This window comes from Euprymna scolopes, chromosome 7, assembly GCF_053919585.1.
Source record: "Euprymna scolopes isolate OS-2025 chromosome 7, ASM5391958v1, whole genome shotgun sequence".
NCBI classification, from domain to species: Eukaryota; Metazoa; Mollusca; class Cephalopoda; order Sepiida; family Sepiolidae; genus Euprymna; species Euprymna scolopes.
Genome location: NC_136488.1, coordinates 105620466 through 105641872, shown reverse-complemented (window position 1 = coordinate 105641872; position 21407 = coordinate 105620466). Strand labels below are relative to the sequence as shown.

The window sequence follows — 21407 nt, the reverse complement described above, 5'->3', positions numbered from 1 at the left end:
CGTTTAATATATTTGTTTTAATGATTTATCAAATAGAAATACTATATGGACTACGTTTTGTAGTGAGAACTAAAAATAATCTAAATTTCAATGTTATATCAAAAAAGGAATCGAAAATATATCGTTTGAAAAAGAATCTACACAGTTGGATTACTAAAAAGATTGAATATGGATAAGTACATTAGTTTTTATGTAAAAATTACCATATTTTATTTTTTATTTTTATTTATAAAAATTGCTGCTCCTTTTAAATCATTGTTTAGACCCCAAATTGTGGGAGGAGTTTGGTAGAGTTCTCAAAAGTCAAATCGTTGAACTTTGACCCCTTAACAGCCAAATTTCTGGCCGAAAACCGATCACATAGATTTTCACAAATCCCAGTACCCTGTATATCAAATTTCCAGTTTGCAGACTAAAAATTGACAGAGTTATTGCGTAGGGAAATGTACACACACACAAACACACACACACACACACACACGTTCACTTTTATAGATATACTAGCATTTCAGCCCGGCGTTGCCCGGGTGTTTGGATGTGTCTGTTGAGCAAAAAAAAAAAAAAGTGGTAGTAGGAAGGCAGGCTCAACCCGTACCGCAAAGGAGGAAAAGAACGGGGGAAAACCTAACGTTTATGCTGTTACGACCACCGCCAAACCGGAAGCGACATTTTTTAAAATTAAGGCTAGACAATCTAAAGGAGAGGATAACTTTAAAAAATATCGGCGAAAAAAGTGCCCCCCCCTGTAGAAGAAGTGCCTAGTTGAAGGGGAAGATATAAATTTTTTAGCCAATTTTTCGATATTTGTCGTATGAAAGGTCGAACTTTAAAACGATACTGATCTTGGTAAAATCCGTCGCAAAATCCGTCGCCTCTATTGAAAGTTTAAGGCAGACATGCAAACAGACATATATACATACATTTATATATTGGTAACTAAAAATTTTCTACCCAAACTGATGAAAAAGCTTGCCCTATCTCTGAATACCTTTTATGTAAAATTTCAAATATTTAGACCAGAAATTGTCTGAGTAATTTAGAAGAGACCGCAGAGATCAATTTTTTTTAACAAAGCAAAAAAAAAAAAAAAAAAAACGGTCAATTTTTTTAACTTTGACCCCTATTATGACCCCTTAACATTTATTGTTTGGGGCTCAAATCAAGTTATTAACTTAGATCCATGTCCAAGGAATCTATATCTAAAATTTCAAGTGCGTAGACCCAAAATTGTCGGAGGAGTTTAGTAGAGTTCTCAAGGGTAAAATCGTTGAACTTTGACCCCTTAATCGCCAAATTTCTGGCCAAAAATCGATCACATCGATTTTCCCAAATCTCAGTACCCTGTATATCAAATTTCGAGTCTGTAGACTAAAAATTGACAGAGTTATTGCGTAGGGAAATGTACACAGAGCCACACACACACAGAGACACACACACACACATACACACACACAGACACGTTCACCTTTATATATATATAGATAGATAGACTAGCATGGGTGCTCGGCATTGTCCGGGTGTTTGGAGGTGTGTGTTAAGCAAAAAGATTTTTAAAAAAAGTGGTAGTAGGAAGGCAGGCTCGAACACGTACCGCAAAGGGGGAAAACAACGAGACATCTTTGCTGTTACAACCACCGCCAAACCGGAATTGACGTAGGTTTAAATTAAAGATAGACAATCGAAAAGATGGGGTTGACTTTCGAAAATATCAGCGAAAAAAGCGACCCCTCCCTGTTGTAAAGTGCCCAGTTGAGGTTGACGAAATTAATGTTTTTAGTCAATGTTTCGGTATTTGTCATCTGAAAGGTCGAGCTTCAAACCGATCTGGATCTTGTGAAAATCTGTCCCGTCTGTCGAAAGTTTTAGGCAGACATGAAAACATACATACATACATTTATATATTTGTAGCTCAAATTTTCGACCCAAACTAATTAAAAAGCTTGCCCAATGTCTGAATACTCTTTATGTCAAATTTCAAATGTTTAGACAAAAAATTGGCTGAGTAATTTGGTAGAGATCGCAAAGATCAATTTTTTTTTTAATTTTGGCCTCTATTATGACGCCTTAACATTTATTGTTTTGGGCTTAAATCAATTTATTAAGTTAGATCCATGTCCAGGCAACCTATGACTAAAATTTCAATTGTTTATACCGAACATTTGTGGAGGTGTTTGGTAGAGTTCTCAAAGGTAAAATCGTTGAATTTTGACCCCTTAACAGCCAAATTTCTGGGCCTAAAACGGATTACAAAGATTTTCCCAAATGTCAGTACCCGGTATGTCAAGTTTCGAGTCTATAGACTTAAAATTGACAGAGTTATTACGTAGGGAAATGTACACAGACACACACAGACACACACACACACACACACGCACACACACAGACACGTTCACTTTTATAGATATACTAGCATGGGTGCCCGGTGTTGCCTGGGCGTTTGGAGGTGTATGCTGAGAAAAAAAAAAAAGGGTCAATTTTTTTAATTTGAACCCTATTATGACCCCTTAACATTTATTGTTTGGGGCTGAAATCAAGTTCTTAAGTTAGATCTATGTCCAAGGAAACTATATCTAAAATTTTAAATGTTTAGACCCAAAATTGTCGGAGGAGTTTGGTAGGGTCTCAAAGGTCAAATCGTTGAACTTTGACCCCTTAACAGCCAAATTTCTGCCCGACTACCGATCAAATAGATTTTTCCAAATCTCAGTACCCTGTATATCAAATTTCGAGTCATAGACTGAAAATTGACAGAGTTATTGTGTAAGAAAATGTACACAGACACACAGACACGTTCACTTTTATAGATATACTAGCATTTAAGCCCGGCGTTGCCCGGGTGTTTGGAGGTATATGTTGACCAAAAAAAGAAAAGCGGTCAATTTTTTTTAACTTTGACCCCTTAACATTAATGGTTTTGGGCTACATCATGTTATTACGTTAGATCCGTGTCCAAGGAACCGATGTCTAAAATTTCTATTTTTTATACCCAAAATTGGCGGAGGAGGTCGGTAGAGTTCTCAAAGATTAAATCGTTGAACTTTGACCTCTTAACTGCCAAATTTCTAGCCGAAAACGGATTAAAAAGATTCTTCCAAATCCCTTTCTCTATTTATTTAAAAAGAAAATGCCATTTTGTTATGTATGGGGCGTGGAATTGCATTCACTAGCAGAAGATCTAGCTAATTTGCATATTTTTTAAACATTCATTTTAATTAATTCCCTATTAGTTTTTTTGTTTTGTTTTCTTATGGGATGATCATCTTTAGTTTACTATTACATGTAATTTTAATCATGCAGATGTTCTATATGATTTATATTTGCGTAATATTTGCGTAAAAAGTTTATAGTAAGCACAAAATTTTACATAAAGGGTATTCAGAGATAGGGCAAGCTTTTTAATCGGTTTGGGTCGAAAACTTTTAGTTACCAATAGATAAATGTATGTATGTATGTTTGCATGTCTGCCTAAAACTTTCGACAGAGGCGACGGATTTTACCAAGATCAGTATCGTTTTGAAGTTTAACCTTTCATACGACAAATATCGAAAAATTGTCTAAAAACATTAATATCTTCACCTTCAACTGGGCACTTTTCTGCATGGGAGGTCTCTTTTTTCAACGATATTTTTGAAAGTCCTCGTCTTCTTTCGATTGTCTAGCCTTAATTTAAACCTAAGTCACTTCTGGTTTGGTGGTGGTCGTAACAGCAAAGACCTCAGGGTTTATCCCCCGTTCTTTTCCTCCTTTACGGTACGGGTTCGAGCCTGCCTTCCTACTACCCTTTTTTTAATTTTTTTTTCTCAGATGACACATCCAAACACCTGGGCAACGCCGGGCTTAAATGCTAGTATATCTATAAAAGTGAACGTGTCTGTCTGTCTGTCTGTCTGTCTGTGAGTCTGTGTGTCTGTGTACATTTTCCTATGCAATATCTCTGTCAATTTTCAGTCTACAGACTCGAAATTTGATATACAGTGTACTGAGATTTGGGAAAATCTTTGTAATCCATCTTCGGCCAGAAATTTGGCTGCTAAGAGGTCAAAGTTCAACAATTTGACCTTTGAAAACTCTACCAACCTCCTCCGCCAATTTTGGGTATAAAAATTGAAATTTTAGATATAGTTTCCTTGGACACGGATCTAACCTAATAACTCTATTTGAGCCCCAACAACAAATGTTAAGGGGTCATAATAGGGGTCAAAGTTAAAAACATTGACCGCTTTTTGGGGGAGGGGTCAACATATACCTCCAAACACCTAGGCAACGCCAGGCTGAAATGCTAGTATATCTATGAAAGTGACCGTGTCTGTGTGTGTGTGTGTGTGTGTGTGTGTGTGTGTGTGTGTGTGTGTGTGTGTGTGTGTGTGTGTGCGGCTGTGTACATTTCCCTACGCAATAACTCTGTCAATTTCCAGTCTACAGACTCGAAATTTGATATACAGGGTACTGAGATTTTGGAATATCTTTGTGATCCGTTTAATCAGAAATTTGGCTGCTAAGGGGTCAAAGTTTAACAATTTACCTTTGAGAACTCTACCAAACTCCTACGACAATTTTGGGTATAATCACTTGAAATTTTAGATATAAGTTCCTTGGACACGGATCTAACATAATAACTTGATTCGAGCCCAAAACAATAAATGTTAAGCGGTTATAATAGAGTCAAATTCTAAAAAATTTACCGCTTTTTTTTTTTTTTTTTTTTTGCTCAACATACACCGCCAAACATCCGGGCAACGCCGGGCTGAAATGCAAGTATCTATAAAAGTCAACGTGTCTGTCTGTCTGTCTGTCTTACTGTCTGCCTGTCTGTGTACATTTCCCTACACAATAACTCTGTCAATTTTCATTCAACGGACTTGAAATTTGATATGCCGCGTATTGAGGTTTGGGAAAATCTTTATAATCCATTGTCGGCCAGAAATTTGGTGGTTAGAGGGCAAAGTTAAACGATTTGATCTTTGAGAACTCTACCAAACTCCTCCGCCAATTTTGGATACAAACAATTGGAATTTTAGATATAGGTTCCTTGGACATGGATCTAACTTAATAACTTGATTTGAGCCCAAAACAATAAATCTTAAGGGATCATAATAAAGTTAAAAAATTTGACCTCTGCGATCTCTACCAAATTACTCAGACAATTTCTGGTCTAAACATTTGAAATTTGACATTATGAGTATTCAGAGATAGGGCAAGCTTTTTAATTGGTTTTGGTTGAAAATTTGAGCTACCAATATATAAATGTATGTATGTTTGCATGTCTGCCTAAAACTTTCAACAGATGCGACAGATTTTTACAAGATCAGTATCGTTTTTAAGCTCAACCTTTCAGACAACAAATATCAAAAGATTGGCTAAAAACTTAATTTCTTCACTCTCAACTTTACAGGGAGGGTCGCTTTTTTTCACCGATATTTCTGAAAGTCATCCTCTCCTTTCGATTGTCTAGCCTTAATTTAAACCTGCGTCACTTCCGGTTTGGCAGTGGTCGTAACAGCAAAGACGTCAGGTTTTTTTCCTGTGCTTTTCCTCCTTTGCAGTACGGGTTCGAACCTGCCTTCCTACTACCACTTATTTTTTTTTTATTTATTTATTTATTTATTTATTTTGCTTAACACACCCCTCCAAACACCCGGGCAACGCCAGGCACCTATGCTAGTTATAAAGACATGAAATTTGTCAGGTGAAGGTCGAACGCCGGCATTACAAATGCATTAGGTAGTAGCTATTGGTTGATGTTTTAATTTTTAGCCTAGCCGTAAACATGCCATAGACAGCATAGGCAAAATAAATAGTGAGATGAACATTTTGGTTTCGATTCTTGGTGGTGGCGCATGAGTCTTTTTTTTTTTTTACTTTTTAAATCATTACTATATATTACGTCTAATACAATGTATAATAAAAAAAAAAAACACATGTCTGTTGAAATGTATGTATGTATGTTTTTAAAAAAAAATCATTGAAAATTTTATATCTATATCATTAATTGCTGGATGAAAGATAATGTTTTTAAAGTGCACCAAAACGTACATTACATAAAATAAATCAAAGGTAATTTTTTTATTCAATTTAAATTAAATTTTTATACCTTACATTGTAAAATTTATAAAAGTGCACTTTGAAGATTATTAAATTTCAAATTGAATCTTGTACCTTTATTTTTAAAGCCTATAGTAAAAACATTTTATTTAACAATTTTCATGCCTTGGATGAAATGCTTTTCTAACTTGTACCTTATCTTTTTAAGATTATATTTTAAAACTCTCCTTCTCTCTATTTCAGTTTGTATTTCTCCTCACACCACAACTCATTTTTACAACCACCTCTTTGTATTATTACAGGTCTGAATATTCTCTCTGTTTCAGTTTGTATATCTCCTCACACCACAACTTATTTTTTGCAACCACCTCTTTGTAATACAGGTCTGGATAATGAGAAAATCTGATTTTTTTTTCAACAAAAACTTTAAAATAACTTTTTTAGATTAAATTTTTTTAAACTTCTTTCAGAATAGAAAATCTCTAAAATTTAATAAGGAACATATTTCATAGAAGTTTCATTAACAAATATTCAGTACATAACGAGAAAAATAGAGATGAAAAATTTAAAAGAACTGTATAACTGATTACGGTAAATAGTAGTCCTTGCCAGCGAAAGTCTTTGTTATTGTTATTCTACTATTATTATTATTATTATTATTATTATTATTGTTGTTGTTGTTGTTTCTGCTGCTGCTGTTGCTGTTGTTGTTGTTGTTGTTTAAAACATTTTGTGTCCTGCTCTTTCGCACAAGAACTAATATATATACAATTGTTATTTGTTACTTTTTAATACTAATATTAGAGAGTTCAAGTCATAAAACGTAGATCAATAGTCAAATTTAATACTAAATCTATCAAAAAGAGCTGAATATAATTTTCCAAAAGTTAGAAAATACAATAAGTTTTTTTTCAAATTATGCATTTCTCAAAAGCTCAGTAGAAGTTAAAATGTCTTTGTGTTGTTGAATTACATCCAAACTTTTGTTCTCAATTTTCTAGGTTTTCTGTTACTTTGGTTGTTATTTTTCATCATTCGATTAATGTTAGTAATGTGAATTGAGCCGCATTTTTTCCCCTACGGATCTATATTTATATATACTTTAATAGCACAAAATATATTCTAAAATATATCTTAGATTGGATTATCTTTGAGACAACTCTTATTAAAGTGTTGCAATTAAACATAATTTATATTTAACTGAATACGTTATCCATCTTTCTCTTAATTATTTACCTATTTCTCTCGTCCTTCTCAATATATATTTATTCAACCACTTTCTAATATTTCTAAATGTTAGTGCATTAAGAGAAAGAGTGACTCTCTTTTCTCAGCCTGACCATCAAATTTACATGTGTGTACACATTACAAATCATATATAAATGATATAGCAAAATAATAAATCTTTTAATTTCTATACAATAATGAAAATAATTTTACTTCCATATAATAATAATAATAATAATAATAATAATAATAATAAATTAAAGTGTCTAATTATTTGGGGTTGTGCCAAAAACCTTCTTAACAGTTGTCACAATTCTTGATTTTTTTAATGAAATAAAAGTAAAATAAGCTTAAGTTCTCTGCTTATGCTTCACCACTGATATAGATATGAATCTTCCAGTGATGAAATCGGCTTATACAAATTTTAAATGTTCAATATTCGGATTTAGTTAGGACTAGCAGGAAGTACCCGGCGTTGCCTAGGTAGAGGATATCGGCACAAGGACGAAGCGATGGTACGAATGGCTTCCACGTGGTTAAAATAATTAAAAAATGATAGAGAGGTGGGTCATTAGTTTTCCTCGCTAACCATTAGGCCAAAGAGGACAGTGAATTCAATGAATTGGTAATTAACTTAAAATCATAGGAGTCGCCACGCATGCGCAGAAATGAATGTTGTTTTAAACTTGGTCTGAGGCCAGGTAAGCTACCCTCTGTGTTAAATGCTGCTTTTAAACCTGGCCGGGGTCCAGGTAAGCTTTCCGCTTTCTGTCGTTTCATTTATTTGCTTCCCCATCGTTTTTAATGTGGGGGAAAAACAGCTCCCCCAAAAAAGGGGAACTCTGGTAGTATTCAAAAAAAATAGTAATTGTCTCACTATGAAGGTTTTCCCTACATTGACCAAGGACCAATTAACTTAAGTGAAACATCATAAATCCCGGCCCGATGCCAAGCTTCTCACTTTCTATTGTTTGCGTTCGAATAGTTTCGCCTAATTATATGACAAAGACAAACAACCACGTAAGACGATGGCACGGTGAGAATTTTTTTACTTGATCAAAAAAAAGGAAAGAAATGGTGTCCGTTTGCAAATCTCAGATATTATGATCTTGAAAGTATAGGAAAACTTCTTGCGGAATTTAACCGACAGTAGAACCCTGATCTGAAAAGCCTTTCACGGAAATACACAAACGCTCGTGCCCATTTTGCCTTTTAGGCATATAGATTTTTTTTTTTTAGTATTATTTTTACTTTTGTTTGCCCCAAACAAGATAACTGACACTGTGACGTAAGGGGCTGCTAAAGATTTAAATCTCTTGGAGACCATATATTAATCTTCAGATAATATTGCTGTTATTAGGAATAGGGAATGCAGTGATAGCTGTTTCTTTGGATGGTGTTTCTCATAGATAGCTTATATGAACTGACATTTTTGTTTGCATTGTGTTGTTTATAATTTTGGATGCAGATACATTTTTGCGTATCAGAAAAACTACTTCTATCTGCAGTTGAATAAATCTTCCTACTTCCTCTTAATATCACTAAGGAAAAATTAAATGTCAAACTGGATAAAATAGGTTTTCTATCAAATTGAATTAAAAAATATTTTTAAACGTGGCCGATTATTTAAGTCGACAACAGAATATTTAATTGAACTTGTATGAGTGAGGGGGTCAGAAAAGAAGGTAATTAGCAAGGGTGTAACAGATATTCTACAAATAGACTAAATCAACTAAAAATATATTTCATCCACAGACACCTGCTTTTTTTTCGTATTAAAACTTTTTAGTGTGGCTAGAAATGACGGTTTCAGTGTAGTTATTTTATTTATCTTCTCACTAAGAGGCTTGATACAAGGTAAAAAGTAGATATTGATGGAACAAAGCAGATTCGAACTTGGCACAAAAACGGCAGCTTCGGTGTAGCTAAGTATGATGAATTCAAAATCATTTTGCGATAAATCTGCTATAGATTAGATTTGACAGCTTCCAATATCATAATAGTCACTAGAACAGATATATTATAGGAAGTTTGATTTTTATTAACATATAGAGGTTTTGACTTATAGAGTCTCGACAGAGTAAATATTTTTCCTTTAATTGCATAAATTCATAAACTTACAAAAAGCATAAGTGCTACTTTTTCAAATAAGAGCCCGGTTCAAAAAAGGTGTAACCATTTATAATATTTATTATTGAAAGAAACAACACAATCTGGTCCTGATCAAAAGTTGGGATTTACTATTAAACTTGCAAAAATATAATCTTCTTATCGGCTCTTTACTGTTTCCTTGATCATCGGTTTTCCACCTCAACCACCGTAAAGGACCTTGGCATAGTTGTGGAGAACTCATTCAATCCAACACGCCACTTTTATCAAAAACCAAGCGGGTTCTCTATCTGATCCAAAGATCACTTCTAAGATTAATGGCAGAAGCTTTTCATCCTCTATATATAATCTTGGTATGACCCATCGTCAAAAATAATGGCTTCCTCGTTGATGAACCTCATTTTCTTGATAATCTCTTAGGACAAACTTTCATTGGACAACTAGAATGTAAGTTTCTAAGATTGATGGACAATTTTTTGAATCACTGTACTACATGAGAAAATACCTGACTCTTAGCGCAATCCTCTACTTATTTAAGATGGAGTACTGTTGCTACATTCTGTGAAGGAGCTGCTCGGAAGAATATTTCTTGACAATGCAAAATTGATTAATAATGTTAGATCTATTTTATTCCCTACAGTCCTTTTCCAGGGAAGAGACATCGCTAGTCTTTCTCCACTTAATCATTAGTTTCATAGCTCCAGTTGCTGCTGCCTCATGTAAAACATTCACATCAAGAATTCATCTTGCTATTTATATCAGCATTTAGCATTAACAACTTAAAGCTATAAATTATCTATTGTACACAAATGATCTGTAGATTAGTTTGCATTGTAGATAAATATTAAGTTGGTGCAAAAACAGTATCCCTTTCTCTCATATGTTAGTTTTATGTATGATTTCTGAATTAATTTATTGATATATATATATATATATATATATAGCCATGTTATATATCATTTTGAAGTGCGTTTTCGCTCTATCGAATCGTGTTATTTGTTACCATTCTCAATCTCTTCATTTTTTTTGCAGGCTTTTCGACAGCATAGACAAAATTCAAATCCGCACGATTTTCTTGTCCCAGTTCAAACTAGGCCAAAAAGCTACCGAGACAGCTCATGATATCAATGATGCGTTTGGCCCAGGAACCACTAACGAATATGTGGGACAACAGTGGTTCAAGAAATTTCGCAATGGTGAAGAGAGCCTCAAAGATGAAGACGGCCAACTGTGGTTGATAAGGAACATTTGAAAGCCTTAATTAAAGCCGATCCTCGCAAACCCGCACAGGAAGTTGCTGTTGAACTCGAGATCGACCACTCAACAGTCGTTCGCCATTTAAAGCAAATAGGAAAGTCAAGAAAGTTGGATAAATGGGTGCTGCAAGAATTGAACAATAATAAAAATCGTTGCAACGAAAACGACCCATTATTTGAGTGGATTGTGATGTGTGATGAGAAGTGGATCTTCTACGACAACTGACGACGTTCGGCCCAGTGGTTGGATGCCGGAGAAGCTCCACAACACTTCCCAAAGCCGAAATTGCACCAAAAAAAAGTTCTGGTGACTGTTTGGTGGTCTGCGGCCAGTCTCATCCACCACAGCTTCTTAAATCCAGGTGAAATGATTACGGTGGAGAAGTACTACTGACAAATTGACAAAATGCACCCTCGAAATTGGTCAATATGAAGGAACCAATTCTCCTCTATGAGAACACTTGCCCGCATGCTCCTCAACTAACCCTGTAGAAGTTGAACGAATTGGGCTACGAGACTCTGCCTCATCCACCATATTCACCGGACCTCCCGGCCACCGATTATCACTTTTTCAAGCCTCTCAACAACTTCCTCTGTAAAAAAATGCTTCAAAAGCCGAGATGATGCCAAATCGGCTTTCAATGACTTCATCGCTTCCAGAACTCCGGATTTCTATGCTAATAGGATAAATAAACTTGTTTCTTGTTGGCAAAAATGTGTCGATTCTAATGGTTCTTATTTCGATTAATAAAGTTTATTATGAAAGGAGTTATGATCTTTTGAAGTTGAACATCAAAAAACGAAATTATTTTTGCACCGATCTAATAGTATTTGACCCACAGATCTGACACTAACAATTATTACCAGCTCATATCAGTATAGAGAATATTTGTTGTGTAGATGTCAAGTAATAGTAGTAGTAGTAGTAGTAGTAGTAGTAGCAGTAGTAGTAGTAGCGATTATGTTGTTTTGTTTCATTTTATTCTTTTTTATTGCAGTTTGCTTATTTTTTCATCACAACTGTTGTAAAAATTATTAATAATAATTCTGATTTCGTTTATCAACGTTTCCTTGGAAAGGGATGGGATTCATTTCCAGAGGATTTCCCTCAATCCTGCCTCCAAACCAGGAGCTTCAAAGATCAAGGGTTTTCTTAAGAATGTTGGTGGTACCTACAATAGCAGAAGTCTGAAGGCCGCCTAAAACATCGGGGATACATAGTTTTTTCAATTTTCCTTCCAGACGACTTGATACTACTCCTAGTGTACTAACTACGATCAGGATTATTTGTGTTTTAACTCCGTGTATATGCCTTATCTCCAAGGCCAATGGAGCATAATTGCTCCACTTCTCATTCTCCTTCTCTCTCATATTCCTGTCCCAGGGTACTGAGAAGTCTACACTCTGCCAGTTTTTTGAGACCTTGTCAATGACGACCAAATCCGAACGATTGTGTTCCAATTGCTTGATCATTATGACACTTTTGTCCCACCATACCTCTACATTTCCATCCTCACTTATTCTCACTTCATCAGGCACCTCCTCAAACCACTTTCCAGCACACTTCACCCCAACTTTCTTACAGACCTCCCATTATATCCGGACTCCCATGTGATCGTGTCTTTTGCGGTACTCTCTGTGGACTAAACCACTACACCCTGCTGCAGGGTGCACAATTGACTCTGAGGTCTTACCACAAATCCGGCATTCTGCAGCAACTTCCTCTCCTAAAACCACTTTTTTGAACAATCGTGTTCCTAATGCCTGCTCTTGTGCTGCACAAACAAAAGCTTCAGTACTCTTAGCCAGATACCCAGCTCTAAGCCATTGCCATGATTTTTCATCAGCCACTTCTGCTATATCCTGGAAGAACCTTCCATGCATTTTTTTCCTAGCCAGTTCTTCTGCCCTTTCTCTATCCATACGTTTCACATAATCAGCCTTGATCTCACATACCTCCACTTCATTGGCCACAACCTTAAGCATCCATTCCTCACATGCTCCTTCAACGACATCTCCTCAGTTCTAACACAATCTTTTACACTTTTCAATCCTCTCCCACCGTCTTTCCTCTTTTGATACAGCCTTGCTATGCTACTTCGAATGTGAAATATACCAAACATTGCTAAAGCTTTTCTTGTTCTGATATCCATGGCATGCAACTCCTTGTCACACAATTCTAAAATTCCTGCACTCTATCTCAAAACACTGACTGCCCATGCAATCACTGCTTTCATTAGTTTTCCTCCATACAATTTCGACTTTGCGATTAGGTTAACTCTTCTAAGATACTCCTTCCTGACTTTCTCCTTCATTTCTCTGTTAATGATGCCGACACCCTCCAACATTCCCAAATATTTATACCTTGTATCTTCTATTTCTTTCATGATTTCTCCATTTGGCAGCACTATTCCATTCGAATGAACATTTACTCCCCAGCACCGCACATTTACTTATCCCAAACTCCATCCCGATGTCTTCTGAGTATGTCTCCACAAGTTCTACCAGTCTCGCCATTTCTTTTTCATTTCTACCGAATATCTTCAAATCACCCATAAACAGTAGATGGTTGAGGCGTTTGTCACCAGATCCAAAGTTATATCCCAGTTTCTCTCTCTTCAAGAGGATGCTCACTGGCATCATTATCATTACAAAAAGAAGTGGAGATAACGAATCTCCTTGAAATATTCCACGTTTAATGTCAGCCTGCCCCAGCACCTTTGTGTTTGCTGTCACCACCGTTTTTCATTGAGCCATACTTGTCCCCAAAAAGCCCTACCACATTCTTAGCAACTTTCATCATCAATAGTGTTTCACAGATCCATGAATGAGGAACCATGTCGTAAGCCTTTCTGTAATCGATCCATGTTGCACTCAGATTCCTCTTCTTTCTCTTTGCATCCTGCATTACTGCCTTATCAATCAGTAATTGCTCTTTGGTACTCCTCGAGCCTTTCTAACACCCTTTCTGTTCATCAGGGAAAACACCATTACTCACAAGATGTTCATAATTTTTTCCTGCGAAGATTCCAGTTAACAGTTTCCACATTAGTGGTAGACATGTAATTGGTCTATAATTGCTGACATGTTTCCTGGATCTTTCCAAATTAGTGTCGTTCTTCCCTTAACAAGCCAATCAGGGACATCTCCCGACTCTACGACCCTTTGTAGGGCAGCAGCTATAGGTGAATAAAGACATTGGAACTGTTTGAACCAGAAGCCCATCACTCCATCTGGGTCAGGTGCCTTCCAGTTTGTCATCCTTTGTATGCCAGCCTTCATGTCATCAATGGTTATCTCAACGTTCTTCATCTGCTGCATTCCTGATAGCCTTTCTCTGACCTCTCCCAACCAGCTAGCTTTCTCATTATATCGCCCTTCGACAAACAAAATCCCAGAACTTCCTGGCATCATCTGCATTTGTTGTTATTTCCCGCCTGTTTACTGCCATTTAATTCTTTATACAGCTGAAACTGATTGTTCCACAAACGGTTGTTCTGTCGGAACGCAACACTTTTTCCAACAAAGTTCCTAATTTTCATACCACCAATGTGGACCTTCTCTTTCAACATTGTTAGAACGGTTATCGCTCCCTTTTCCAGCAATCTATACCTCCTTTCAAGCTCGTCCTTCCCTTTCCGTCCTAGTGTAACTCCTTTTCTTATTTCTACTGGAGACTATTTTGAATTTAAAAATTCTTTGGGATTTTTCATTTTCTTTTACAGTGTGCAGTCTAATACCTAATAAGACTTCCATCAAACAATCTTGTCTTAAATAGCTTCACTCTTCGTCATGGTTTAGGAAGAAAAGAAAGATCTTATCAGCTTACTGTGACACGAAGTAGGGAGAGTGCCTTTCTGTGACACGACTCTCAATACACGTAGTTTTAATTCCAATTTCTAACTTCTACTCAATTTTTTCGCTTTTCAGCTTAATCTGATCTTATGTGGAAATTTTCTTTTTTAAAAACTATCAGAATACAACATCAGAATGAACCAGAGAGAAATAGCAACGATCCTTCCACATTTTCAAAACTCTTGAACTTGGATTTCTCACCATTGGATGTAATTTAAGATTATAGTTACAACCTCAAGTAGATTAGATGATGCATCGGTGCGTACTTCAGAAAAGGTAATCGACTATAATGAAACTCACCAGAAAGTACATTAACCAAAATTTAGTGAAATTCGCAGCAACCGAAATGAGAAAAAACGTCGGAAACGTGTAAATAACAAAAATAGCAATATTTTTATGTTTTCTTCACCATAAATGCAAACATATATTTCTGCTACTATATAGTAACTAATATTCCCACAAAACAAGTTTACCCATCTTAATATTTCATAAACAAGATGAGGTAACAATAATGCAAATAGTACTTCATTGTCATTTTATTTTTCGTTTCATGGATATCGTTTTTGTTGTTTTTTCTTTTGTAGGAAAGCTTCTGAACAAAAGATTCAACATGGGAAACTGTTGCTGCTGGCGATTGCGCGAGGAGCTAATAATTCCAGCAAAATCGATCGATGTAATACAAACACCAACATCAACGACAAATGCCAGATCAAATAGCTACACACCTTATCCTGCTGGGGATGTATCAGCCGCTACACAACCGATATGTATGTCTTCTCATAAATTGATAGGTTCATCGATACTTTATTTAACAGCACAAGATAGAATAAGTATATTAGAATAAAATATGACCCATTGGGTCGTTCATTGAGCTCGGGTTAGATTATTTCAATCATGAAAAAGTGAGTTTGTAAAGTCAGTTTAATCAAGAGATAAAAAGAGAAAATCTATAAGTAGTTACTTTCAGAGCATTATATCTTAGTTTCTCTTTTTCATTCTCCAATTATGTGTTACTAATCAAATAAAAAGTAGAATTTCTAAATTAGTCACTTTCTGCTCTCTTTCTCTCTCTTTTTGTTTCTGTCCATTAATCTTTAGTATTAGTATTCGTGGTGATACTTATAATAGTATATATAGTAAGTTTTAGTATTAGTATATATAGTAAGTTTTAGTATTAGTATATATAGTAAGTTTTAGTATTAGTATATATAGTAAGTTTTAGTATTAGTATATACAGTAAGTTTTAGTATTAGTATATATAGTAAGTTTTAGTATTAGTATATATAGTAAGTTTTAGTATTAGTATATACAGTAAGTTTTAGTATTAGTATATATAGTAAGTTTTATAATAGCACTAGCATGGGTGCCCGGCGTTGCCCGGGTGTTTGAAGGTGTATGTTGAGCAAAAAAAAAGTGGTAGTAGGAAAGCAGGCTCGAACCCGTACCGCGAAGGAGAAAAAAAACAGGAAAAAAACGTGACGTCTTTGCTGTTACGACCACCCCCAAACTGGAAGTGACGTAGGTTTAAATTAAGGCTAGACAATCGAAAAGAGGAGATAACTTTCGAAAATATCGGCGAAAAAAGCGACCCTTCCCTGTAGAAAATTGCCCAGTTGAGGGTGAAGAAATTAATGCTTTTAGACAATTTTTCGATATTTGTCATCTAAAACGGAGAAATTCAAAACGATACTGATATTGTGAAAATCCGTCGCCTCTGTCGAAAGTTTTAGGCAGACATGCAAACACATACATACATTTAGATATTGGTAGCTCAAATTTTCGACCCAAACCGATTAAAAAGCTTGCCCTATCTCTGAATGCTCTTTATGTAAAATTTCAAATGTTTAGACCAGAAATTGTCTGAGTAATTTGGTAGAGACCGCAGAGGTCAAATTTTTTAAAACTTTGAACCCTATTATGATCCCTTAACATTTACTGTTTTGGGCTCAAAGCAAATTATAAGGTTAGATCCATGGAACTTATATCTAAAATTTCAATTGTTTATAACCAAAATTGGCGGAGGAGTTTGGTAGAGTTCTCAAAGGTCAAATTGTTGAACTTTGACCCTTTAACAGCAAAATTTCTGGCCAAAAACCGATTAAAAAGATTTTCCTAAATCTCAATATTCCATATCTAAAATTTTGAGTCTGTAGACAGAAAATTGACAGCGTTATTGTGTAGGGAAATGTACACAGACAGACATTTTCACTTTTATAGATATATAGATAGGTAGATAGATAGATATAGATTGGACGCAATATGTAGTAATGATTGAAAAGTTTCTTTTTAAAAAAAGATTTGTGCGCCACCACCAAGAATCGAAACCAAAACTTTCAGCTCACGATTCATTTTTGCCCTTGTCGTCAATAACTGGGCTATGAAGACATTTATAATTCAAGGCTAAAAATTAAAACATGAACCAATAGCTACTATATTATGTATTCGTAATGCTGGCGCTCGACCTTCACCTGGCAAATTTCTTTTTTTTTTTAATTTTCACACTTTTGCACCAATTTTTTCCAGGTAAAATCCAAATATAAAGTTTTGCATAGATTCAAATACCTTATATATGAAGTTTCCTGTCTGTAGCCAAAAACTTTAGGAGGAGTTTGGTAGGCAAAATTTGTTAAACAAAAATATATACATATACATAAATATATATGGAAACAATTTTGTGTTTACTATAAACTTTTTACACAAATATTATGCAAGTATAAATCATGTAGAATATCTGCATGAATATGATTACAAATAATAGTTAACTAAAGATGATCATGCAATAAGAAAACCGAATAAACTAATAGGGAATTAATTAAAATGAATGTTTAAAAGAATATGCAAATAGGCTAGATCTTTTGCTAGTGAATGCAATTTCAAAACCCATATATAAGAAAGTTGTATTTTCTTTTTATTTAAAAATAGAAAATAGAAAAGAGGGTTTTTAATATGAATATCAATGCACACACAAAAAAAACGAATTTATAGGAGAATAGATATATAATAAGTTTTAGTATTAGTATTCGTGATGATACTTCCTTTTGCTCATAATGGACAATTCCAATCTTTACCTTTATAATTAATTTTAATATATTTCACTGTTAATAAACAGTCCTTCTTCTTCGTCTCTCTCTCCCTCTCCCTCTCTATCTCTTTATCTCTCTCTCTCTCTTTTTCTCTCTTTGTTAACAGTCGAATGCAATCTAGAAACGATAAATTTGATTAATTCTTTATAAACAAAACGAAATAACAACACAAGTACACAAGAGAGAAGAGAGAAAAACAGAAAGCAAATCAGTACTGCCTGGCCATATCTCTATCTATCTATCTATCTATCTTGCTTTCTTCCAGCTGTGAGTAACCGTCTATATAATACAATAGTGCCTCTATTTATGTCTACAACCGGTGTAGGTTAAGAAGAGCTAAAATTGTGGGTTAATGGTTATTTTGGTGTTTATTTTCCATATATAAGAATACATCAATGTGATAGATAATACTAGTATAACTTTCCCCATTCCATTCCACATATGACCGGAGCATATTCCCCAAAAAGCCTGCTATTCTTCTCAATTTATGCCCAAGAGATTGGACTAACTTATTTTCCATATCTTGTCTTTTCACTTCCTGCAACTTAATTTCTAATCTTATTTTCAAGTTAAAATTTCCTCTTTCTACAGAGCATGATTTCAAAGTGGAAATTTCCTGTCTCTTTTTAACTAACACACCCCACATGTCATATTATTACAATATCAAATTCAGTAAGTTTAATAAAAAAATTCTTCGAGTTTTTAATATCCTGAAATGTGTATACATTAATTTGATTTGTATGCATATATTTTGAATTAATACTATGTATTTACTAAATATCTTTATATTCTAAAAATAATTGTTAGCAGAACAAATATTTTAAGTCCTACATGATTCAGGATTCTCTGTTATTTAATTTTTTTAACGATACCCAGATATGGATAAACAAACTAAGACATTTACTTCTGGTTCTTTTCTTCATAATTGGCAGAAAAGGTCCTGAAACTATGGACCTTAGTCCTTCTTAATATTCTATAAAGTATTGCCAAAGTTATACCATAAACACGTAAGTAACTCAAAATATCTCATCAGGCTGAGATTTTGTATTGTGATTACTTTTATGGACGGTATAAAACCCATGCATTAAATTTGGATAGGATGTGAGACTTCATTGGCTAAAATATTGCAATGGGTCTCTCACAGTGAAGAGAACCAAAGTTATCACAAAAAGTGTGACTTTCATCATTTCTGTGATCCAGACCTTGATCTATAGTCAAGATATCCCAAAATGAAATCAGTTTTAAGTTAAGTCTTTATTACAGTGTCTGCTTATTTCTATTCTATGGAGGCCAGGCGCGAACGCAGACCCCACAATTTTATTATACCATCCCTATTTAAGTTAAAACATACTTATCAAAGTATTATTATGTACATCTATATCAAAAACACTTATAAACGTTTTTTTTTTTTTCATTTTTAAATTTTTTATTTACATACTTTGTGGAACAGGCGCAGACGCAGACCCCACAATTTTAATGAATCATCATTATGCCAGATCAAACATACCCATTCCTATGTCTCGATACATCTTCTATCATTATATGTGATCAGTTTTCTATAATAGTCAACCATATAGGAGCCTATTCGTGACCAGACACACTCACGGACGTTCAGCTTTATATATATATATATATATTTTTTTTCAAATTGTGAGAGATTGTATATAATAAATTCCGCATGGCTGTGGAATTTATTATATACAATCTCTCACATTCTGAAAAATCCTATCATAAGTTGCTCGCTTGGTTAGCATTGCTGGATGGCATCGTCCTTTCGAGTTAAAACTCCTACTTGTGAGACATCGGCTTAGGGTTATTAGCTGGTTGGATGACCGCGTCCCTTGTTGAAACGAAGTAGGTTCATTTCACAGTCGGATTTCGGCGCGGTTTGCTTGATCTGTGTTGGTTAATGGAAATTCTTGTGTGCAGGGCGTTTGCTCAGTTGGTAGAGTGCTTACTTTGCATGCAAGAGGCTCGGGTTTCGAATCCTGAGTTCGGATGTGTCTAACTGACGAGCCCAACTGAGGGCGAAACTCGAGTCTTGGACTTCCGGTTCTTTGACTGTCATGGCTCTTGTGGGCTGCGACGTTGTTTGGCTGTGGAATTTATTATATATATATATATATATATATATATATATAAAAAAATCTCTATGTCATATTATTACAATATCAAAGTGCTCTCATATTTTCTCTCCTCTGATCTTGACCACATAGTGCAATGGGGAAAAAGGTGGCTGGTTAATTTTATTGCATCTAAAACCAAGCTTCTATCTTTACATCATCAATGCTTTGATCCCCATCTGGCATCAATTGAAATAAATGTTTCTCGTCTTGGGGAGGCTCCATGTTTTGACAAGCTTCTGGGTTTGACCGTTACTCCTGATCTGAGATGGAGCACATACATCTAATCTGTTTCCAAGGCTGCTGGAAAAATGGTGGGATCGTTCTAACACTCCAGTAGATATCTCCCTGCTGATGCAATTCTTTACCTGTATAAAAGCCAAGTATGTCAAAGGATTGAGTACTCCTGGGCATGAGCTGCTAGAAGCAGCTTATCCTGCCTTGACAGAGTTCAAAATAAACTTTGTGGCCTAATGGGGAATGCCCTTTTCTATTCCCTGCAACTTTTTCCCCACAGAAGAGACGTTACAATCTATCTCTACTTTATCGTTATTTTCATGGCAAGTGCTCGGCTGAGCTCCAATCTATGGTCTCCTCTTGCTTGACTTTCACAAAAAATACTCGTTTAGCTGAAACCACTATCAATAATTTCCCTCACTCTTTATCTGTGCCTAAACCTAAACGTAGATTCCATGAACAAAGCTTCTTTCTTAGAACTGCACACCTGTGGAACTCTGTTCCGTTTTCCTGCTTTCCAACTGACTACAATATGGTCATCTTCAAGTTCAACGTAAACAAGTTCTTGATAAGCCATCCCCTTAAGTAATCCAATTTACCAAATTTTCATTACTAACGATTACTACATTTTCCTATTGCCTGCTGTACACTCATTAACCCTTATTGTCGAGTAGCCTCTGGGCTTTGATAAGTGGTGACTCCTTTGTAGTATATATATATATATACATATATATATATATATATATATATATATATAAGTAAAGGTATGTGTGTGTGTGTGTGTGTGTGTGTGTGTGTGTGTGTGTGTGTGTAAATATTTAACCGAGATAAACTCTTAAACTATTGGTCACGTAAAACTGAAATTAACAGGAAATAGTAACCATACACCAAGGAAGGTTTATAATGAGTAAAATCTTTGTTTGGATGAGTGAATAACGCATACAAACTAGTTGAAATGCAAATTGTTCATTTAAACATCCAGACATACTTTTACTTCTTTCTGCGCATGCCCAAATTTTATTAATTTTTTCAAGTCGTTTAATATTAAGTCTTTCTTACATATTTCTCGATAGCTACATCAGTAGGAGACATGACTGGAATGCTCAATGTTTTATTTTCAATTCTAGCTGATGGTACTCAAATGAGTTTTTTGGGACTTGTGCAGTTTAATCAAGACATTAAAAAATGAAAATATCGAAAAAAAGGTTATATTGTACATATCCGTTTTGAACTGAAGATCTCCGAAAAAAATTTCACTTAATTTGATCGAGTAGTTTTTTTTTTTACAGCAGAAAAATGCGTTTTTATGAGAGCACGTTGAAGATAGACATCTTGGAATTTTTTAAAAACGCCACGGGTAGATAACTCAATGTAAAGCGCCGACACCTCTTCCTCATCTTTAATACTAGCTTTTTTTTCCAAAAATTGAACCTTTTGCTCAGTATTATAACAAATTGTTTTTTCGCTGTAAAAAA

General features: G+C 34.9%; 1 protein-coding gene across 1 annotated transcript in view; it reads left to right on the top strand.

Moving 5' to 3' along the window:
• The window catches only part of LOC145279878 (tyrosine-protein kinase Fyn-like), a 106229-nt gene that overhangs the window by 29352 nt on the left and 55470 nt on the right, over positions 1–21407 (top strand). Inside the window, exon 2 of the mRNA XM_080131337.1 lies at positions 15074–15256. Within this exon, the coding sequence (XP_079987463.1) occupies positions 15100–15256 (157 nt within the window). The 5' untranslated portion in view covers positions 15074–15099. The remainder of the gene's footprint in view (positions 1–15073; positions 15257–21407) is intronic.